Source organism: Colias philodice, chromosome 17 (assembly GCF_061535455.1).
Source record: "Colias philodice isolate Cphi_HAF_F1 chromosome 17, ilColPhil1 Martin Lab GWU primary, whole genome shotgun sequence".
In the NCBI taxonomy this organism is placed as follows: Eukaryota; Metazoa; Arthropoda; class Insecta; order Lepidoptera; family Pieridae; genus Colias; species Colias philodice.
In genome coordinates this window covers 10149551-10168909 of record NC_143102.1, presented here as the reverse complement: position 1 = coordinate 10168909, position 19359 = coordinate 10149551, and the positions used below count along the sequence as shown (strand labels likewise).

General features: G+C 35.2%; 1 protein-coding gene across 2 annotated transcripts in view; it reads right to left on the bottom strand.

Moving 5' to 3' along the window:
- The window catches only part of tkv (serine/threonine receptor kinase thickveins), a 102060-nt gene that overhangs the window by 48630 nt on the left and 34071 nt on the right, over positions 1 to 19359 (bottom strand). Inside the window, exons 2-3 of one of the 2 annotated variants that reach the window (XM_089705596.1) lie at positions 17486 to 17532; positions 6213 to 6303 (exon numbers count right to left, since the gene is read on the bottom strand). In XM_089705596.1, the coding sequence (XP_089561722.1) occupies positions 6213 to 6279 (67 nt within the window). In that variant the 5' untranslated portion in view covers positions 6280 to 6303; positions 17486 to 17532. The remainder of the gene's footprint in view (positions 1 to 6212; positions 6304 to 17485; positions 17533 to 19359) is intronic. The other variant, XM_089705595.1, reaches the window with a different exon arrangement.

Here is a 19359-nt window from a genome sequence, read left to right as displayed (position 1 = left end):
GCTAGTATACTATATACCTATACAGTATAAAACTAATTCGCTGCCCGCTGTCTGTCTGTACCTATGTATGCTTAGGTAAATCTATAAAACTCGCAACAGATGTTGATGCGGTTTTTTAATAGATAGAGTGATTCTAGAGGAATATTTAGGAATGTCATTTGTTAAATTTAGACAACGCGGACGAAAGGTAAGTACCTACAATACAGAATTGTTTGACATGTGTAGGTCCTATACCTACCTAAATCAAAATTCAAATTCAAATTAATTATTTCACAATAAAACACAAAGAGTAACACGCTAATCGCCTCTCCATCCTGACACAAAATTAGATTAGCACAGATTTATTAGTGTTCTTATTAATTCAGACTGAAACGTGATTGATGCAGCTCCCGAAATAACTATCAAAGTGATCGTACCAAAGTATCTGGTCATATTTCATTAATATTACAATATATATATTATAATATTATCATACCTTAAGGTTGAGCAATGAAACTGGTTGCGTTAGAGACAAAGTGTTTTATTACATTGTTGAATTATTTTAAACTTACTTGATAACTAGTTAAAAAGGAAATTATGTAAAAAAAACTAGTTGACCTATATGTTGTTATGCCAGGACAACCTAATCAATTAAAGGTATGATTTTTTGAAGTGAAACTTCTTTAGGCACGTTGAGAGTAAAATTTCAAGGTCACGTCATGGCAATACCGTCACGTCATGAGGTAAGGCGACGATTTTGGTATCTTTGATTAGGCCAATGATGTTTCACTTCTGAGTTCTGACACGACGTGTGCTCGGCACACACGCTCTTTTTTATTAGGGTTCCGTACCTCAAAAGGAAAAAACGGAACCCTTATAGGATCACTTTGTTGTCCGTCTGTCCGTCCGTCCGTCCGTCCGTCTGTCAAGACCCTTTTTCTCAGGAACGCGTGGAGGTATGAAGCTGAAATTTATATCAATTACTCAGGTATACTGTCCCTTGAAGCTGTGAAAAAATCAAACTTCTAAGGCAACGCAATCAAAAGATACAGCCGTTTATGCCGCAAATTTTCGACACTTGCAAGGGAATCAAAACCTACAGGGTGCTTCCCGTGAACTCAGAATCTTGAAATTTGGTACGAAGCAACGTCTTATAGCATAGATAAAGGAAAAATTACGAAAACCATAAATTTTTAGTTATATCACATAATATATTTTTTTTAATAATTTTAAACTTACTACCCATTTCCTCATAAACGCGTAGAGGTATTAAATTGAAATTCATACCAAATACTCAGGTCTATAATACCTTTAAGCTGTAACAAAATCAAACTTCTATGTCAACGCAATCAAAAGAAACAAGGTTTGTACGGAACCCTCGGTGCGCGAGTCCGACTCGCACTTGGCCGGTATTTTTATAATCGGTGAAGCCGTTCCCGACTTTAGAGTATTTTGAGTTTTATAATTCAATTTTATAAAATACTAGCTTTCCGCCCGCGGCTTCGCCAAATACCCTCCATAATCCAAGTTACCCTCTATATGTGTGCTTAATTTCATTGTAATCGGTTCAGTAGTATTTGCGTGAAAGAGTAACAACTAACAAACATCCATACATACAAACTTTCGCCTTTATAATACATAGTATTAGGATGTATGTATTACCAAATTTTTCTGACTTGTTTAACCAAACATTTTGCATTAAAATTCGAATAGATTATTCCAAATGTATGCAGCTTAGCATAACGAATTTAAAGTTGTATTAAATTGATCTAGTTTTGTTTGAGCAATGATAAATTGAGCTTTTTTAAATATTAAATTAAATGTAAATGCCAACTAATTATAATTGTAAATATACTAACTAGCTTAACATTGCAATCGACGGTATTTAAATAAACATTACAACCTAAACATTTTTAAAACACAGTGGTTTTATCGACAAACATAAATTTTGCATTAATTTATAAACATCATTAAATAATTTATTAAAACTTAGAATAATTACCATTAAAAATACATAAGAATTATGAGATACCATTTTTTTATTTCTGGTCGTATTTGATTACTATTCAGACATACAGTCAACTTTTTATAACGACCAATTTCTAATCACCATCATCTACCATTAATTCCACCAAGAAGTACCCAAATAAGCTCACGACCAACCCACCTTGGCCACGGACACCGGCGGCGCGACCGACGGCGCGACGGGCGGCGCGGCGATTCGCGCGGCGCGGTAAGCACGCCACGGGCAGTTGCGTTCGCCGCCGCGACCAGTGTAGACGAGGAGACGAGATGGCTTTATCAAAGTTAGCTCGACGTTGTTTGGAGAGTAGCAGCTTTTTTGCTCAAGATTTAATGTTTGGAAGATATAGTGGAGTACACGAATTAAATAGAAATCGTGTTACAGACGGAGAATTCCACCAAAAATATGAAAAATATAGGCATGATGAAAAATTATGTTGCGGGTGGCTAGACTTCCAAATAGCTGGTCTAGCTAGAATTTCTGCAATAAAAGCTTCCGTCTCCATTTTCGCGAAAAAAAAACAAACTATTTTAAATTAAGTTCGCTCCGGGAGTAGTCGCCGCGTCTGCCGCTCGACTCCGTGGCCTGCGCCGTAATAACTCATACATTTGTTTCGATCGCTAGTCGTGCCGCGCGATTCGCTCGGGGAAATTCGCCGGTCGTCTCGCTGGTCGCCGCTGCGCGTGGCATGCCCAGTACATTTCCATACATTTGATTCATTCGCAAGACGCGCCGCCAGTCGCGCCGCGCGAATTTTCGCTATAGCGAATTGTCCGTGGCCAGCACGTTAATAATGTACATTGTGTACATCTTCAATCACACAATATACACAGCGCAATACAATCTAATTATATTATTGCATGATTGATGTTCCCAAAATAACAATCAAAGAGATCGTCTAAAACAAACCGCCAGCATAATGTTCCATATCGTATCCATGACTACTAATGACTACTTATGAAGAAGCTGCGTTAAAACATCCTAGAGGTCAAGAACAGATAAACATAAATATATTTACAAATGTGAAACACAAACTTAAAATTCAGAATATCACTTACAAATTTTATCGCTCGATACTTATTAAAAACAACTTAACAATGATTTTATACACCCTTAATTGTGTTGTCACCGAACCATAAACACGATTTTACAAAATTATGATAACGCGTATCTCACTGGGCTTGTTCCTCTAACCGCAATTTATAAGTATAAGGACGACCAAAATCGGTTGCATTATTTTTTAATCGAGGCGGACCGTTTGATGCACCATTAATTATATTCACACCTTCGCCGTCCGTTTTCGGTTTTAGGTTTTTTTACATGACGTTCTCGGAAAGATGGCGGCGCGCGGCAAAAAGAGCAAGAGTCGGGGACTCGGGGCGGCGGGATGCCGTGGCCACGTGACATTCGGACACGCTCACTCGCTTTTGCTTTTATTTCACAAACAAAACGCTTTGTTGGACAAACGTTTTGTGATTCTTGCCCAGTTTTATGTGTGCAAGCTATAACCACATCCTCTTCTTATTCTAGACGTATGAGGTATGCGCGTAACTAAAAACTTCCACGAAATCATCGAATAAAATTGTCTTCCACGTCGCGTTTAGCGTCTACAAACAATTCATCTGTAATCTTTATGACATCATCTAAACCGTCCGAATAGTGATTTTATCAATTATCGCCGTATTCTGAGTTGACATAACGAGGCGAATGTTCGCAGCGCATAAAATTAAATGTAACTAGATGACCCGCGCGATACCACGGGGATAGGTATTTCGGGAAATTCCGAGACATCGCCGCTACAAAGGCTGGATTCTCTGAACGAGTAACTGCGGCTTGTTTTTTTCGTTGGTCGCGAACAAACATTTCACACTTGAGAATGTTATACATTCAAGCACACGTTCGAAGCTTTCTTGGTAGTCTAGGCTTTTGGGTTTTTATTTTTAAACCCGTAAAGCGTCTGTTAAAGCCTTGTGTTTACGCTGAGAAGAAAAATTCCTGTCGCCAAGTTTGTTATATAGTATAATGAAACAATTTCAATACAGCCTTGAATTAAAAGATAATCTCATGCTATACGGTGTAGATGTATAAAATATCCGGCACGATTTAATTAATTTTGCATTAACGCCGCCTCCGTATGACTGGGCAGATGGAGGTTTTAAATCTCAATATAATCTGACTCTGAAATTAATTTTAAGTTTGTCATAAGCCAGAATTATTATTGAATCGCATCAATTTCAAAGGGTCGATTAATTGATGCAAACATAATCTCACCTCATATATTTTGGAAGACCAAAACTTTTGATAAATAATCAGTCCTGAATTATAATTTAATGTAACTAATGAGACTATTAAAACCGACCAAATTGTTACAAATTGGACCACATTTTTAATAAACAAATCTTAAACTGGAAAAATTTAATTCAATAATTTATATTATGGGAATGCATTTTAAGATTCAATACAATGAAATAACTACAACATAAGGTACATATTATGATATCAAAATTTCTTCTTATACATCTCTAAAGATTTCTTTAAAAAACACACACACCCTAATTAATAAGGCCGTAACTCACACGGAGCGTGAAACAAAAGCCCGCAATGACCGGGCAATGCTAATTATTGTTCAGTCAATCGAATCACTTGATCAAGCGTGCAAGGTCGACGGACTGCACGGTCTGATGCTGGAGAGGCATAGACTGCATGTCTTCACTACATGGTATAAAGCAAAGTTGCTTGTCGCGTCTGCCTGTATGTATGCTTAAATCTTTAAAACTACGCAACGGATTTTGATGCGTTTAATAGATAGATTCAAGAGGAAGGTTTGAGTATATAATTTATTAGGTTTTAGACAAAGCGGACGAAGCTGCGCGCGGAAAGTTAGTAACTAATAAGTTAGCATATTCGTACGCTTTGCTTGTTACCGTTGATTCCCGTCAACTTCTTGATACTAACTATCTATATGTGAAATGAGAGCATCGGATAAAAAAATTGTCAGTCGATAATTTCGATGTGACGAGAATGACAAACAAATAATCTATTAGTATTTATAATAGTGATGATACATAGGTATGTATGGTTGGGATGATGAGTATGACCTAGTTAAATTAGATTTTATTTGCACTTCATTAGTTAAATTTAAAGCTTCTAATTATTTTTTTACATCGGTTTGGCGACATTCAAAATGTGGACAGCATTAGAATAATTAGTAAAAACACTGGAAATAGATGACCCAATAACATATTCTACATATTTAAAAATATCTTAACCATTTTAAATACACCAACCATCAAGACTATTTATATTCAGAGACAATAATCAAATCCACATCTTATCTAGATACGATATTATAAGATTTATCTATCATGTTGTTACCACACAAAATCTACACCATCATCTATAGGTACTAATAATATTATAAAGCTGAAGAATTTGTTTGTTTGTTTGTTTGTAGGCGCTAATCTCAGAAACTGCTGGTCCAATTTGAAAAATTATTTCGGTGTTATATAGCCCATTTACCGAGGAAGGCAATATATGATCACACTACGTCTACGACCAACAGGGGTGGAGCACTGCGGGTAAAACCACACGGCACAGCGTCATTACATACAGTCTATCCTACACAGCCTTGCCTTCAAAATCATATCCAAAAGCACAAAATAACAATCACTACATCCATGATCTATCTCAGTGCCAGATGCGATCGCAGTTATCTATTTACGTAAGTGTACCAGTGGAGCGGACGCAATAACCATCCACCGGCCGAGCTGTGACGCGCTTCCGACATCCCGATTCCCTTCGAGAATGGACATCTGGTTATTCACTTTCCTTGTGGCTTTTGGAATACTGCATTCATTATTGCATGAGGTATAACGTGTTTTAAAGTACAAGTTATGTCACAAAATATTGTAGATACAATTTGCAAGGTTGAATATATTCCAAAAATCCTTGAAATGGACAAAATTTGGCACTTCAATTGCCTAGTGAGTGTCGGGAATACTGTCTTTGCTATAACGATAGGTAAAACGTGTATTAAAGTACCAAGTTACGAACTTGTGTACAATCTGCACGGTTTAAAAGTTAATAATCAACCTCAAAAAAAATATATATATACCTACATAAAAATAAGAAAATTTTATTTTCTACAAAATAATTAGCTATCCCTATATGTCTTCATTATATATAAATGAAGACATAACAGTCGACAAACCTTTACGCAGTGGCAGGAGCGTCGGCTTCTTGTTCGGCGCAGACATCATATGTCGTTCGAATGTCATTGGTGGGTTGGCTCCGTTACATATCTGCAATGAAAACAAATACTATTAGTTATATGCGTAATTAGTGTGTGTCTATGTATTTATTAATAATGGAATACAAATAAAAAATCAGATCTAAACTAAAAGAGTACAAAATTTTATAATCAAATCTTTGTTATTAACAAAAAAGTATTCGTTTAGACATTTCTATAGTTTATAAACTCGATTTTTGTATTAGGTACCATTCAAAATGAATTTCTGAAAGAAATACTGTTAAAAACATACATAACAGAAAAACCTTTTCTCAACAATATTTGCTCATAAAGAATCTCATCAACGCACTATCATACCTACGTAGAACTATGTAAGTAAGTACTATTAAGTATCATATGGAAGAACGCAAACAATTAATAAATAGCATTATATGTACTATCAAAGCTAACCACCGAGCGCGGAGCGGCCCGATCGGGCCACGACAATGTCTGTGATTCCGGGGGCTGAGGCATCTAAGAATCTATCTTAACAAAGTGTAAACCATATATAGCAGGTACTACAAGATTCCTAAGCAAAAACATCCATATGACCACTGCTACGGTTCATCGATGGGCTATGCGTATGACACACAATAGCAAATACATATTTGTCATATACGCATTGCACATGGCCATCATTCCTTCACGTTTTGTTGTTTCCGCATGTCATAATATACTTATACAAATAATCATAATATACACATAGAAATAGTTTGCTAACTGGAGCGACTTAGCTTACATTGTACGGTATACCTGGTTAAAAAGTGAATGAAATAGTTAAAGGTTAACGATCCTATATGCTTATCCAGACTACAATGTACCTCTGTACCAAGTTTCATAAATATAGCATTATTTTTGGGTGAATGAGTAAAAACCATACATCTTTTTATTCTTAAAATATTTCAGTATCTACATTTTTTAAGTTAATTATTTTAGATTATGAAATCTATCGTGTGAACTTTATCCGACGAAATCTTCCCAGCTCAACTTATCATCTCCGATATCCGATATCACCATCTAATCTAACTGTGAGATAACTAACAGATTATTAAAATAAATTAATTCCACATTAACCCGTAATAGGGTCAGGAGACAGACCATCAACCGCTGTACCATTTAGGGACAGATAAACCAAAAACGTAGCACTTTTTACCTGTACATACAAACATGGCTAGTACAATCTATGCTACACGCTACATAGCTATTCCCACAGCAATGAATTAAATAATAAAAAGCAGTTCCCTCTACTTGGGCACGATTTAATAGCTACGTGTCAATCTCCCAGAGACCTTAAAAGGGATGTGGAGAAAAAGGGCAAAATGATATGTCAACGAGAGAGCGTGTAGGGTGTACACTGTACACGTATCATGCTTGGTATGTACCTTTTATAATTTCTTTGCTATATATAAAACTATTTGGAACCAATATACAAGCGGATTCGGGTGAGATTGAATTTGATAAAGAAATAACAATTTACTTTACCATATTTGAGAACGAAACAATTTAAACTCTTATTCAGTTTTTTGATATCCGTCGTTGAAACAAGCAGAGAGATTATTAATGAAGGAAGATCTAAATAAGATTTCAGTATCATAACATGTATACGTATGGTAGTAGGTATATTCCCGACCCTATGTGTTATAACGTAGAAAACGACAGCTAAAATTAATTTTATATTTATGCATCTGTGATATAAAGATTACTACAGCCAAAACTCAACAAAAACGAATCAGTCCAGTAAGGTCTCGCATCACAGTCACCCTACAGCTAGATAATAGATGCAAACAGACACCGGCTCGTTGGCCTGTGCAAACGGACAAACAGACAAACAGGCGAACACACAAACAGCCTCTATTTACCCCGGCGCGTACAATATTTGAGCACAATTTGAAGGTACGACGCCGTCGACGTCTGCCCAATTAGCAAGAATGTCGACGACATTTCGAGAATATTCTATAAGTAAATAGGGATATTCAAAGTAAATGCTCCAATGTAAATAAATAAACACACCAACGTGACTCTTGTACACGGTGCATGCTTATTTTCGGGTAAAGTGTTGGTTTGTAGAGCCTTGTTTGTTCTGAGTAAGTAGTGTAGGTTTCGAAATTTTAGGGTTTTTCCATGTTACATAAAATAAACACAGACACAAATACGACAGGAATACTATACATTAGTTACATGGTACAAATTGAAAATCATGATGCTTCAAACTTCTACTAATCATCCATGAAGCATCATTCGATGCTTAAGAACGCAAATACATATTCTATTACACCTGGGAAGGTAAGTACCCCCCACACGAGCCAACTAATTAATACCCAAGATTGGATATTACTAGACATTACAAACTAACGGATATATGTATTTATAATCGAGCTGTAGAAAGCGCTGGCCGCACTATATACGGTATTGCTCGCTACCAAGTTACAAACGCAAAAGGCTTTCACATACAATATTAATATACCATAATTATAAACAGAAGAAATCGCATACTAATTATACTTATTATATCAATTAATTAATTTTGTTTAGCGTTTTATATGTCGAAATAACAATATTGTAATTGTTTTGACGATTAGAATAACAAAAAATATTCATAAAAAGTTAAACGCAATCGTCTGTTGATCTTCGCTGTAACGAATTTCGCCTCACGTAATATTTACCCATGAATATAATCCTTTGTTACAAAAGTTGTTGATTAGAAAACATACAATAATAGGACAAAAAATAATACAGTACACACAAGATTATGTAAGACCTGTGGTAAGACTTAAGTTTTTACACCGAATATTTCATTTACTTATAAATCAAGGAGTGTGGCAATATTAACAAATATCCTTTCTATTCTTATAAAATACATAACAAAATGATCAGACCACCACGTCCATACAAAAACGAGGAGACAATCCGAGCAGTCCATAACGAGCATATAATTAAGCAGCACTTAAAAGCGCCGGTTAATAAAAATACCTTCATGTACAACAATGAATCTATTTATACATAGCAGCGGCTCAGTCGCGTCAAAGGCACCACTCTGAGTGGACGTGTCGCGCTGCCGTGTTCGACATAGCGACACGGTTTTGCTCTTACGCCCGACATTTTTGTTACAATCCCCGTTTTTCACGCACGCTTCTCGCCTTTGCCGGAATTTAAACGATCGATTTTCGAGCCGGCTCGACGGGAAGTAATGTTTTGTTGTTGGGTTTGGTTAAATCACGTTCGGTGGTTTAGTTTTCGAATTCGTAAAGATTTTTTACAGAGTTATCACATAACGCTGAAATAATTAAGTGATAATAATTACTAATAAAGTAGAGTAGATGCAGAGATAAAGTTTTGCACGTAGCTTTTGACTAACATGAATCACTATTAGTATATGTGACAAAACTATTTATCCTAATGAAATTACGTTTCGAAGTCAATACTCCTTGCTGTCCTTACCTAAATTATAATAATTTCACGTCTGCTCTCGATAATTTTAATACAATAGCTCATATTACTAATTTTCATTGTACCAATTCATTACCTTACCGACCGAAATTACATTTGAATGCGCATCAATATTAAATATCAAAAAATTTACTATTAAACTTAAACAAATATACTTCGTTTAGGAGCGGTTTTGAATCAAAATACAGGGCAAATAATTTTTTACAATGATGATAATTCAGCCATCCCATACCTACCTACCCTACCAACCAGAACCAGAGCAACCTACACACCAAAAAAACCCAACTCATATTCCATACCGCCAACCTTTGAATCAAGATGCCATCGGGAATGTATAACAAAACCACCATTGTACCTTGTGTTTTAGCTGCGCCGGCCGGCGCGGGCGCGGCTACATAGTGACCGCGGCGCCGCGCATGCGCCGTCGCACGAATAGCAAATACCACGCCGTGTGCGGCCTGCTATCTGTGTATTGATGGACGCAGGAGGAAATAAAACTTTCGTTTTAGGAAAATATATTTGTTTACGTTTGTAAAACAGATGTGATGATGATTAGGTGGTTGTTGGCATTTTCTATCACCGTGACTTAAAAAATTGACCACGTCCCTATAAAGTACAAAATATAGGGTCAAGAGCTTTTTAGGCGACGTATTATAGGTCGCCTAAAATAGTGCATCACGTTTTGTGTTTTAAATTTCTAGGAAACTTAAAATTAATTACCTATAGTTACACTGAAAACTGGCATTTGTAATAGTTATTAATAATAATATCTACGAGAAGTTAGTTTTAAACACGACAAATAAAAAATGTTAATCCGAAACGGATAATCTTAAAAATATATTCACAGTAAAAACTATAATACCAACTCAATAAATAAAAAAACGCCGTGCGTGCGTCCCATACATTAGAACTATAAAGATACGAGAGAAGTAATACCAATTACTGTATATTTGCAATTTATTACGCCTTCACGGCTATACCATCTTTATGGTTGAATATAAATGTTTCAACCGAGTAAATTGAATTTCCACAGTTTATTAATATTATAATATGAAACAATAAAAAATAATTATGAAATTTCATCCTTTGCCATCAATTTTTATTTAAACCTATGGTCGTAAATTATTTAACCCAATTTATTTTAAAAACACTTAAAAATCAACATCATATTTATATATTTGTTTTTATACATTTTACTAGCTTTCCGCCCGCGGCTTCGCCAGCCATGTCCAAAACCTAAAAATTAATACCTTCCTCTTGAATCACTTCATCTATCAAAAAAACCGCATCAAAATACGTCGCGTAGTTTTACATAGGCATACATAGTTAGCCCCCAATTATTTTAAAAACAATTATTGCTCTCCTTACCTAAATAACAATAATTTCACGTCTGCTCTCGATAATTTCAATACAAAAGCTCATATTATTAATTTTCATAGTACCAATTCACTGTACCAATGACCGAAATGTCACGTTTTGTGTTTTAAGTCTTTAGGAAACTTACTATGTAGTGATGCGCATTGTGCATATTAACTTTTCCGGTATAATTCTTTGCTATACTATTTCTAGTATCAATATCACAACAAAAGAGACTTTATCCACATTGTACAAATTCCATTACCAACACATTCAATCACGAAACCATTTCATTCCGATCGAATGTACGAGCTCAAAACAATTGTCTCAAGCCGTGTCAAACCATTTAAAGCACTTCCACATTCCTGCATTGAAGCACTTAACGCTTGATTTACAGATACCGGATCGATTAAGCACCAACAAAATGGTTATTATTACGAAATCGTAACATTGTTCGAGCGGATAGCGTTCATTGTGTAGCAGAAATAGCGCTGTTACAAAATCCATGGCGTTACCATAAAGCGCTTTATGGCTGGACGTAGATGGCGATCGCCGTACATGGTGTGGGGATTATACATGGTATTTCTGTGCGCATGCGCTTTGTTTCTTTACTTACATATATTAGGGGAACTTTCCTTGGACGTGGACAGTCCACCTTTAACATTAAGGGCATGTTTCAGAATGTCCACGATAATTGTTTCGAGGATAAATTTAATGTCTTCTCAAATCATTTATAACAGAACTGTTTTAGCATTTACCCTAACATATTACAACTTTAAAAAATGCAAATTGCTGCATCATACCAAGCATTCTTATTTCTTACTAATACCATCTCTGTCTTCTCCCCACTATCGTACAATGTTGCCCCACAAATTCGCTATTACCCTCCTCAAATGGTTACCAACCACCACAAAAACTCCAATGATAATATGTTACATTACAATACATAATTCATTCCGTGTTCAGCAAAGCATAGGTGTTTTTAACCCCATATCGATGGTAATGGTCTGTCCAATAGTCCATAACAGTATAGTCTCGTATGCGATTTAATTGACTCCATTATAGCAAGTTAATTGCAAAATTACATCGCTTTTAAGGCAGAAGAATTGTAGTAAGAACGTATTTACTGCGATTTGAATTTTATTGATGGTATGGACGCATCTAGAGGAGAGAATATTATGTATGATTATTAAACAAAGAAAAAATAAGAAAAATTTGTGTCACAAAAAAATGTTAAAGTTTAATATTTGTTTACTGCGGCCATAGTCCTTTTTGTAATTTACACATGAATCCATGCCAAGAACTAGTTAGAATATTTACAAGTAAAACATTCTAAACACAATGCATTTATCATATTATTTTCATGCAAAATCTCATCAAAATCCCATCCCCCATTTTCGTGTGAAATTACAATAACAAACACCCATATATCCTTACGAAGTATATTATACCACTAGGGTTTTTACATGACAATGTCTGCCTCCCGGAGAGCCCCGCTGCGCCACTCGTGTCCTCTCACATCAATTTACTTCCCTTATTACATTTTATTCATATGGCTTTAGACACGGTTGGTAACGTTGAATTAATCTAATTGGAGGTATAGTGATTTATTTGATTAATTTGTAACAATAAATACTAATAATAATATAAAAGATGGGCTTGAGCTCTGTTCAAAATGATAATATTATTAAAATATTGAGAGATTGATAGGTTAAAGTAAGTTAAAGTTTAAACTGTATTAAACTTAAAATTAACAATATAAATAAAGATTGGTTGAGACTTGAGAAACATCAATCTGCTAGGTTTCAGAAATATGTGTAAACCCTTATGCCCTCGATTGCCTGAATCATATTTCCCTTTAATTTATTTCACAAACCTTCGAATAAGAAACGCAAGGTTGATGTGAGGTATGACACAGCATTAAAAGTGTTTAAGATTATAACTCAATTAAATTATTTCAATACTATTAATTTTAGTAATAATTGCTCAGATTATTTACTACTTGAAGTACAAAGTCTTTGAACAGAACTACTTACGAAATCAATTCATGATTCACTATCTTCACGGACGGTTGAATGTGGACAAACTTAACAAAACAGCAGTTTCAGGCCAGACAACAATTATAAGTGAACATAAATGACCCAAATTATATTAAAAGATGGAATGTGAAAAACGTAAACTTTCAGGAAAGGCTACAACGAACCTCAGTCTTTTATGTTAACATCAGTTAAAATAATCAAAATTACTCGAAGAAAGACAAAAAAGTCTCATAAGACACCACTTTACTCGACAAGAAAACGCCCTAATAAATTTCTCAAAAGAAAAACACCTAAACCGCAAATTCCTCCCCTGTCCTTGGTGCAAGAATTTAGAAGGTAAGCCTACCGTATCCGCGATGCAGGCCACTACAACACTTGCATATAACATAATCACAATTTGATTACAAATTCAAATTAGCTTTGATTTATCATCGACCACCTGAATGCTGCTGTCACGATTAAATTAGTCTTGGGCTTGCTGTGCGATGTTGTTTAGAATGTGCTGACTTTTGTTGCCCTTGTTGCTATGTGCTGCAATATTGGTTTAACATTGTCGTTGATTATTGTAGTTATGGTCTGTGTTATAATGAATTAAAAGTGTTGTAGTTGTATTTGTGATCAAACGTATTTTCAATTGATAATAGTAGAATCTGTTAAACACTGAAAAATTTATCTTGCTGGAAGGGTAAGTAAAAGCGAAATAACAAGCACCTTTTTGTGACTATAATAGAAGTAGGCTATTTAGCAATGTGTATTTACAAATCATTTAAAACAGGTGGTACAAACCACACCACAAAAACAGCAAAACAAAACAACAGATCTCACTCAACACGCCGATTACAGAACACCGGTAACATCCACGACACAAGATCGCCCAGAGCGTTTCCTAAACGTCCTCAATTCAAACCGCGTCTAGTCTAGCATTAAGCTATAAACGTAAATGCAGTACCACAGCACTTTTAGCCCAGGGCTGATTGCAAATGCCGACATCGCTCGAGGCTCTGCATTAAGTGAAAAACCAAATTGACCAATACGCATCGATTCGCTGAAATTATCCGGACATACCGCATTCGTATAATCAATCACCATTAAGTTTTATTAACGCCGATGGAGACGAATCCATGTGGCTATAATGATATGACGATGCGAAGAAAGTTCGTAATGGCGTTCGTGTCATTTGCGAGACGCTGGGTACGTGTTGTCCAACCTGTTCATTATGGTGCTTTTTATGGAATGAGGCATAAATGAGAAGAGGTACGTCATCGTGCTAAAAATAGCTAATTTTCTAAATGTCCCTGATTTAATAATATAGAATAGTCGTGTGAACTAAAGAAAGGTTAATTTTACAGATAACAATATAACTAACACTACACTGCTTTACAGTTTATGTTCGATACAATCACATCTACCTACATATAAGAAGCTTGAACACTAGAATCAAAACCAACCGCTTACATCACCAATTCAAAAGACACACGTCTTAACAGACAAAACGACCAACGTTTTACCACTTCCCGCCCAACGGGACGACACATTAAAATCAAACACCCATTGCACATTACGATCAATCATAATTCAATAAACGATCCTCATCCGCTCCACCCATCGCAGCATCCTGCTGCAATCACCACAATTGGAGCGAATGGAGACAATAACACTATTATATACCTACCCGCATGTGACAATTGAACGCCGGCCACCGGTTGACCTTAGAGATTTTGTTGTCTTTAATTTACTTAATAATTCAATCGACACACCACTGTGCCTTAATTGACGTACTATAAATGAAACACACTATACAGACTAAATAAAATAAATTAAATACACAATAAATACGCTACGTACAACTATAAAATTTCTAGCCAATAGTGCCAAAATGAATCTACTACCTATTTCTTATCTTTATAATCATTAATCACACAACATACATATTTCCAGCGATGAAGATAGAAGTCACAAGTCATCTTAAAACTCAAACCGAATTAAACTACACTAGATATTTAACTTTACAACAATTCATACTGCGCTCAAACTCATACTCAGAAAAGTTAGAGCAAAATTAAACCATCACATCACACTTCCTAACTTTGTACCACAACTTTGTACATGCAACGCTATCAATAATTCTTCTAATCTATACTTATACTTAATATTATAAAGCTGAAGAGTTTGTTTGCTTGAACACGCTAATCTCAGGAACTGCTGGTCCGATTTGAAAAATTCTTTCGGTGTTAGATAGCCCATTTATCGAGGAAGGCTTATAGGCTATATAGAACTGCGGGTAAAACCGCAGGGCACAGCTAGTAATGCATATTATTAGTTGAATCATTTAAGTATCTAGTTATCAAGTAGCCGGTAGCCAGGGTCCCCGTTCGTCCATCATGATGAGGGAGACAGTCTCAATTGAAATTAAATTGGCCCGTCTCATTGGTAATTGGTTACATCGATGAAATCTGACGTCGCTATAATTTTATTACAGCTACTACATGATGGTAATGTTTGAGTGAATTCAAAAGGTACAGTTAAATTAACTGTACTTATTCATTTAACTATTTATATGTTTGAAACTTGTGGTCATTCTTTTAGCCAACTTTCCGTATTTACTTTACAAATTCATTGTTTACGTTCTATAGTTTTTAGTAGATATCTTCAACATTTGAAGTCGTTTAGTGCGGCAAAGATTACAATATTTTTCCAAGACGACATTTAGTATACCATAAATTCGTACAGAGCGTTAATAAATTGTACTCGATGATTTTTTAAATAACGTCAAGTCTATATAAAATTCTTCAACGCACCTATTGGCGGTGACTTCTTACTCATAATTTAAATCTCATGTATTTAAATTTAAAGTTCAAAAATCCTCTTTTATTCTCATCTATCTTTTATCTTCAATTTGATCATTGAATACAACATACAAACATATTTCGTTATAACAGATTATTAAAAATATTGTAAAAACGGTAGCGACGCTCTGGTAAAATTTTCTCCGGTCCTAAGCATATAATAACATGAGTGATTGATGATAATCCAACGCAGTCAAATTGTTTATTAAAAAGTCGCCGGTAGCCATCCATCACGGCAGATTACTGATATTTCATATATTTTATTAGGTGAATACAAACAAATTGATTTTTGAATACACATCTCATATAACGGAAGTATATTTTACGAAATTATAATTATAAGGTCCAATACGTTACTCTTAAATGGTGTGTTTGTATTTGAGTAATTAAATACATATTACGTTTTCTTTCTGTGTGATATGAAAGCATATATATTTAGTTTTTCCATTGGTTCGATTTCATTATGTATGACAGAAATAAAACTAGAAGCTCTTTACAGTCAGTAGGTAATAAAGGTCAAAAATCTCTCGTTCCAAATTACAGAACATGAAATTAGTTCAACCTTATGCTAATAGAAGCTCACTTATATAAAGATTCCATAGATAAAACGTACAATATTAGCAAGAACCGCAAATAGCATTCAGCTAATACCAACAACACTGTCAAACATCATTAGAAAACCGATACTTGTAGGTATAATAAATTATCTAATGTCACGTATATAATTAAGAACGGGATTGTAGAATTTTAACCATAGTATAAAGAGAACAAGTACCTAAGTTATCTTCAAACAAAGGTTTATCGCGCCGCGGCCGTTTTGTATGTACATATATACATAGTATAAAGAGAACAAGTAAGTTATCTTCGAACAAAGGTACATCGCGCCGTTTGTATGTACGCGGAGCGCTTGGCCACGACCCCCGTTCATATGCGTACGCAAGCTTGACGCACGCACACAACGCCGCTCGGTTCCTTCTCATGGACCGTTCTCGTGAGGGTCGCGCCATTGCTGTGAACAGACGGTGTTTGTTTATACAATTATTTAAAATATTAATGTGACAAGTGACAACCCAGCGCCTCGCGTGTTTAGCTGTTTAGGTACCGTGCGCTCCTACGCCGGGAGTCTGCCTACTTGTTCTCTTTATACTGTGTTAAAATAAAACAGTTGGGCGCGTTATCCAATTATTATCGTTATCTCATTCCGCAAACAAGACTTGCAAATGAAACCTTGTAGATTCTAGATTGCTTACACTTCCAATTTATTGAGAGCGAAATGTATCGTTGATGTTTAGCGATAAATTGGAGCTCTAAATGCACAAGTCTAGGGCTAAAAGTGCATTTTAGATGAACTTTCTTTTAAGTTTAGTGCTCTAGTTAAATTTAAAAAAGAACATTATACTCCTACTTTATACTTATACGTGATTTGTTTTTTATGTATACTAATAAAATATATAATAGAAACATGTTTGTAAATTCAATAATGTCATGCATAATTAATTTAACTCACATAAATCCATAGATTTTTGGAAATCCAGCTTATTTCCCTTTACGTACCTGAAACAAAATAATCGAATTATAAATTAAGCTAAATACTAAACAGCATTTAAATAAATAGCATTAAGAGAAATTTCTTTGTACTTATAGTTTTAAGCTTTATCTACACAAAACTGTCAAATATAAGAAAAATAATAAGAAGTGTATCTTTTTCTTTTACCATATATTTTCCCTAAGAATGAAACCATCTTGCCTCTTGTATCTTTTCCTCCATTATACCGACAAAAGTATTTTATATCAATTTATTCTACATATTCCATTCATATTCAACACCATCAGAACGAGTCGAAGAATTCCTAAAATTTCACCTCTGCGCGGGCGCTCATCTAAAATTCCGATTTATATTAACACGATGACAAGTGTCAACATTATGTTAATTCTTAAGTAGCCCCTACACCGTAATGTAAGCATGGCATGCGTTTACGGGAATTGTAATGTTACATGAAAAAAAATGTTGTGTGGTTTTATGAAACCACGGTAAAAGTGAAACTGTTCGAACGGTTCCGAACACTGCTTTGTGTAGCGCATGTCGCGTGTCGGTCGGCTGCCGAGTAGGTGTATTATACCTACTCGGCAGCCGCGATACACGCGACATGCGCTACACAGACCAAAAAGTTTGAGACGATGTAATAAAAGTTTCACTTTAATATTGAAATCAAAATTCATACATTTTGCTCATCAAGCTCGATCAAGCTGCATGACAGTCAAACTTGCAGGATAGAAAATAGTTTTACCAATCAGCTGCCAAAACGAAGTTTTCATATCATTCATTTCAATCATCGACCCAAACGATCATTCATGCATGACACCATGCACGCATGTCATGCTCCATTATCCGTCTAGGGCCAACTTTATACAGTAACGCGTGGGCTGGGCCAAACAAAACTGCCTACAACGACTAAATTGATTATAATAATATTTAGAAACGTTTTAGTCGCGTATAATTTGTCAGATTATTTTATTTTATTAGCGTTTTGAATAAACGTTACCATTTATGGATCCTAATGTATGACACTTTATTTGAATCGATTTCAATGATAGGCCAGAGGTTTTCAATTTGACCCGTGAATAGTTTTGTAAGGTCAAGATATTATTTAATAAAATTCAATCTATACTAATATTATAAAGCTGAAGAGTTTGTTTGTTTATTTGAACGCGCTAATCTCGGGAACTACTGGTCCGATTTGAAAAATTCTTTCGGTGTTAGATAGCCCATTTATCGAGGAAGGTTATAGGCTATATATCATCGCGCTACGACCAACAGGGGTGGAGCCACGGGGGTGAAACCGCGCGGAGCAGCTAGTTAGATAATAAAATAACACGAGTTTTATAAATGAACTAGCTTTCCGCCCGCGGCTTCGCCCGCTTTGTCTAAAACATAATAAATTACATATATACTAAAACCTTCCTCTTGAATCACTCTATCTATTAAAAAAAACCGCATCAAAATCCGTTGCGTAGTTTTAAAGATTTAAGCATTAGAAATACATAATAATATGTAATAGTTTTATTTTATCGAAAAAAGTACATCCAACATAGGATGTTTCTTTACGTAAAATTAAAAATAAAATTTAGCTCGTTATTCGTGACACAGATATTAAAATCAGTGAACCTTGTAGTCACATTTGTAATGATTCTTTCTCGTAAAACAAGAGTTCTTATATAATAAAACCTTCCAAGTATTTATTGTGGCATTTTAGAAACCAGACACAACTGCCTTCTAGGGGAAAATATAAATTTACATGAATGCATCTTAAATTCCTAAGTACATGTAGTTTAACTTGAAATTTTTTTAACCGACTCCTTGATTTGACTCGCTTTAAACGG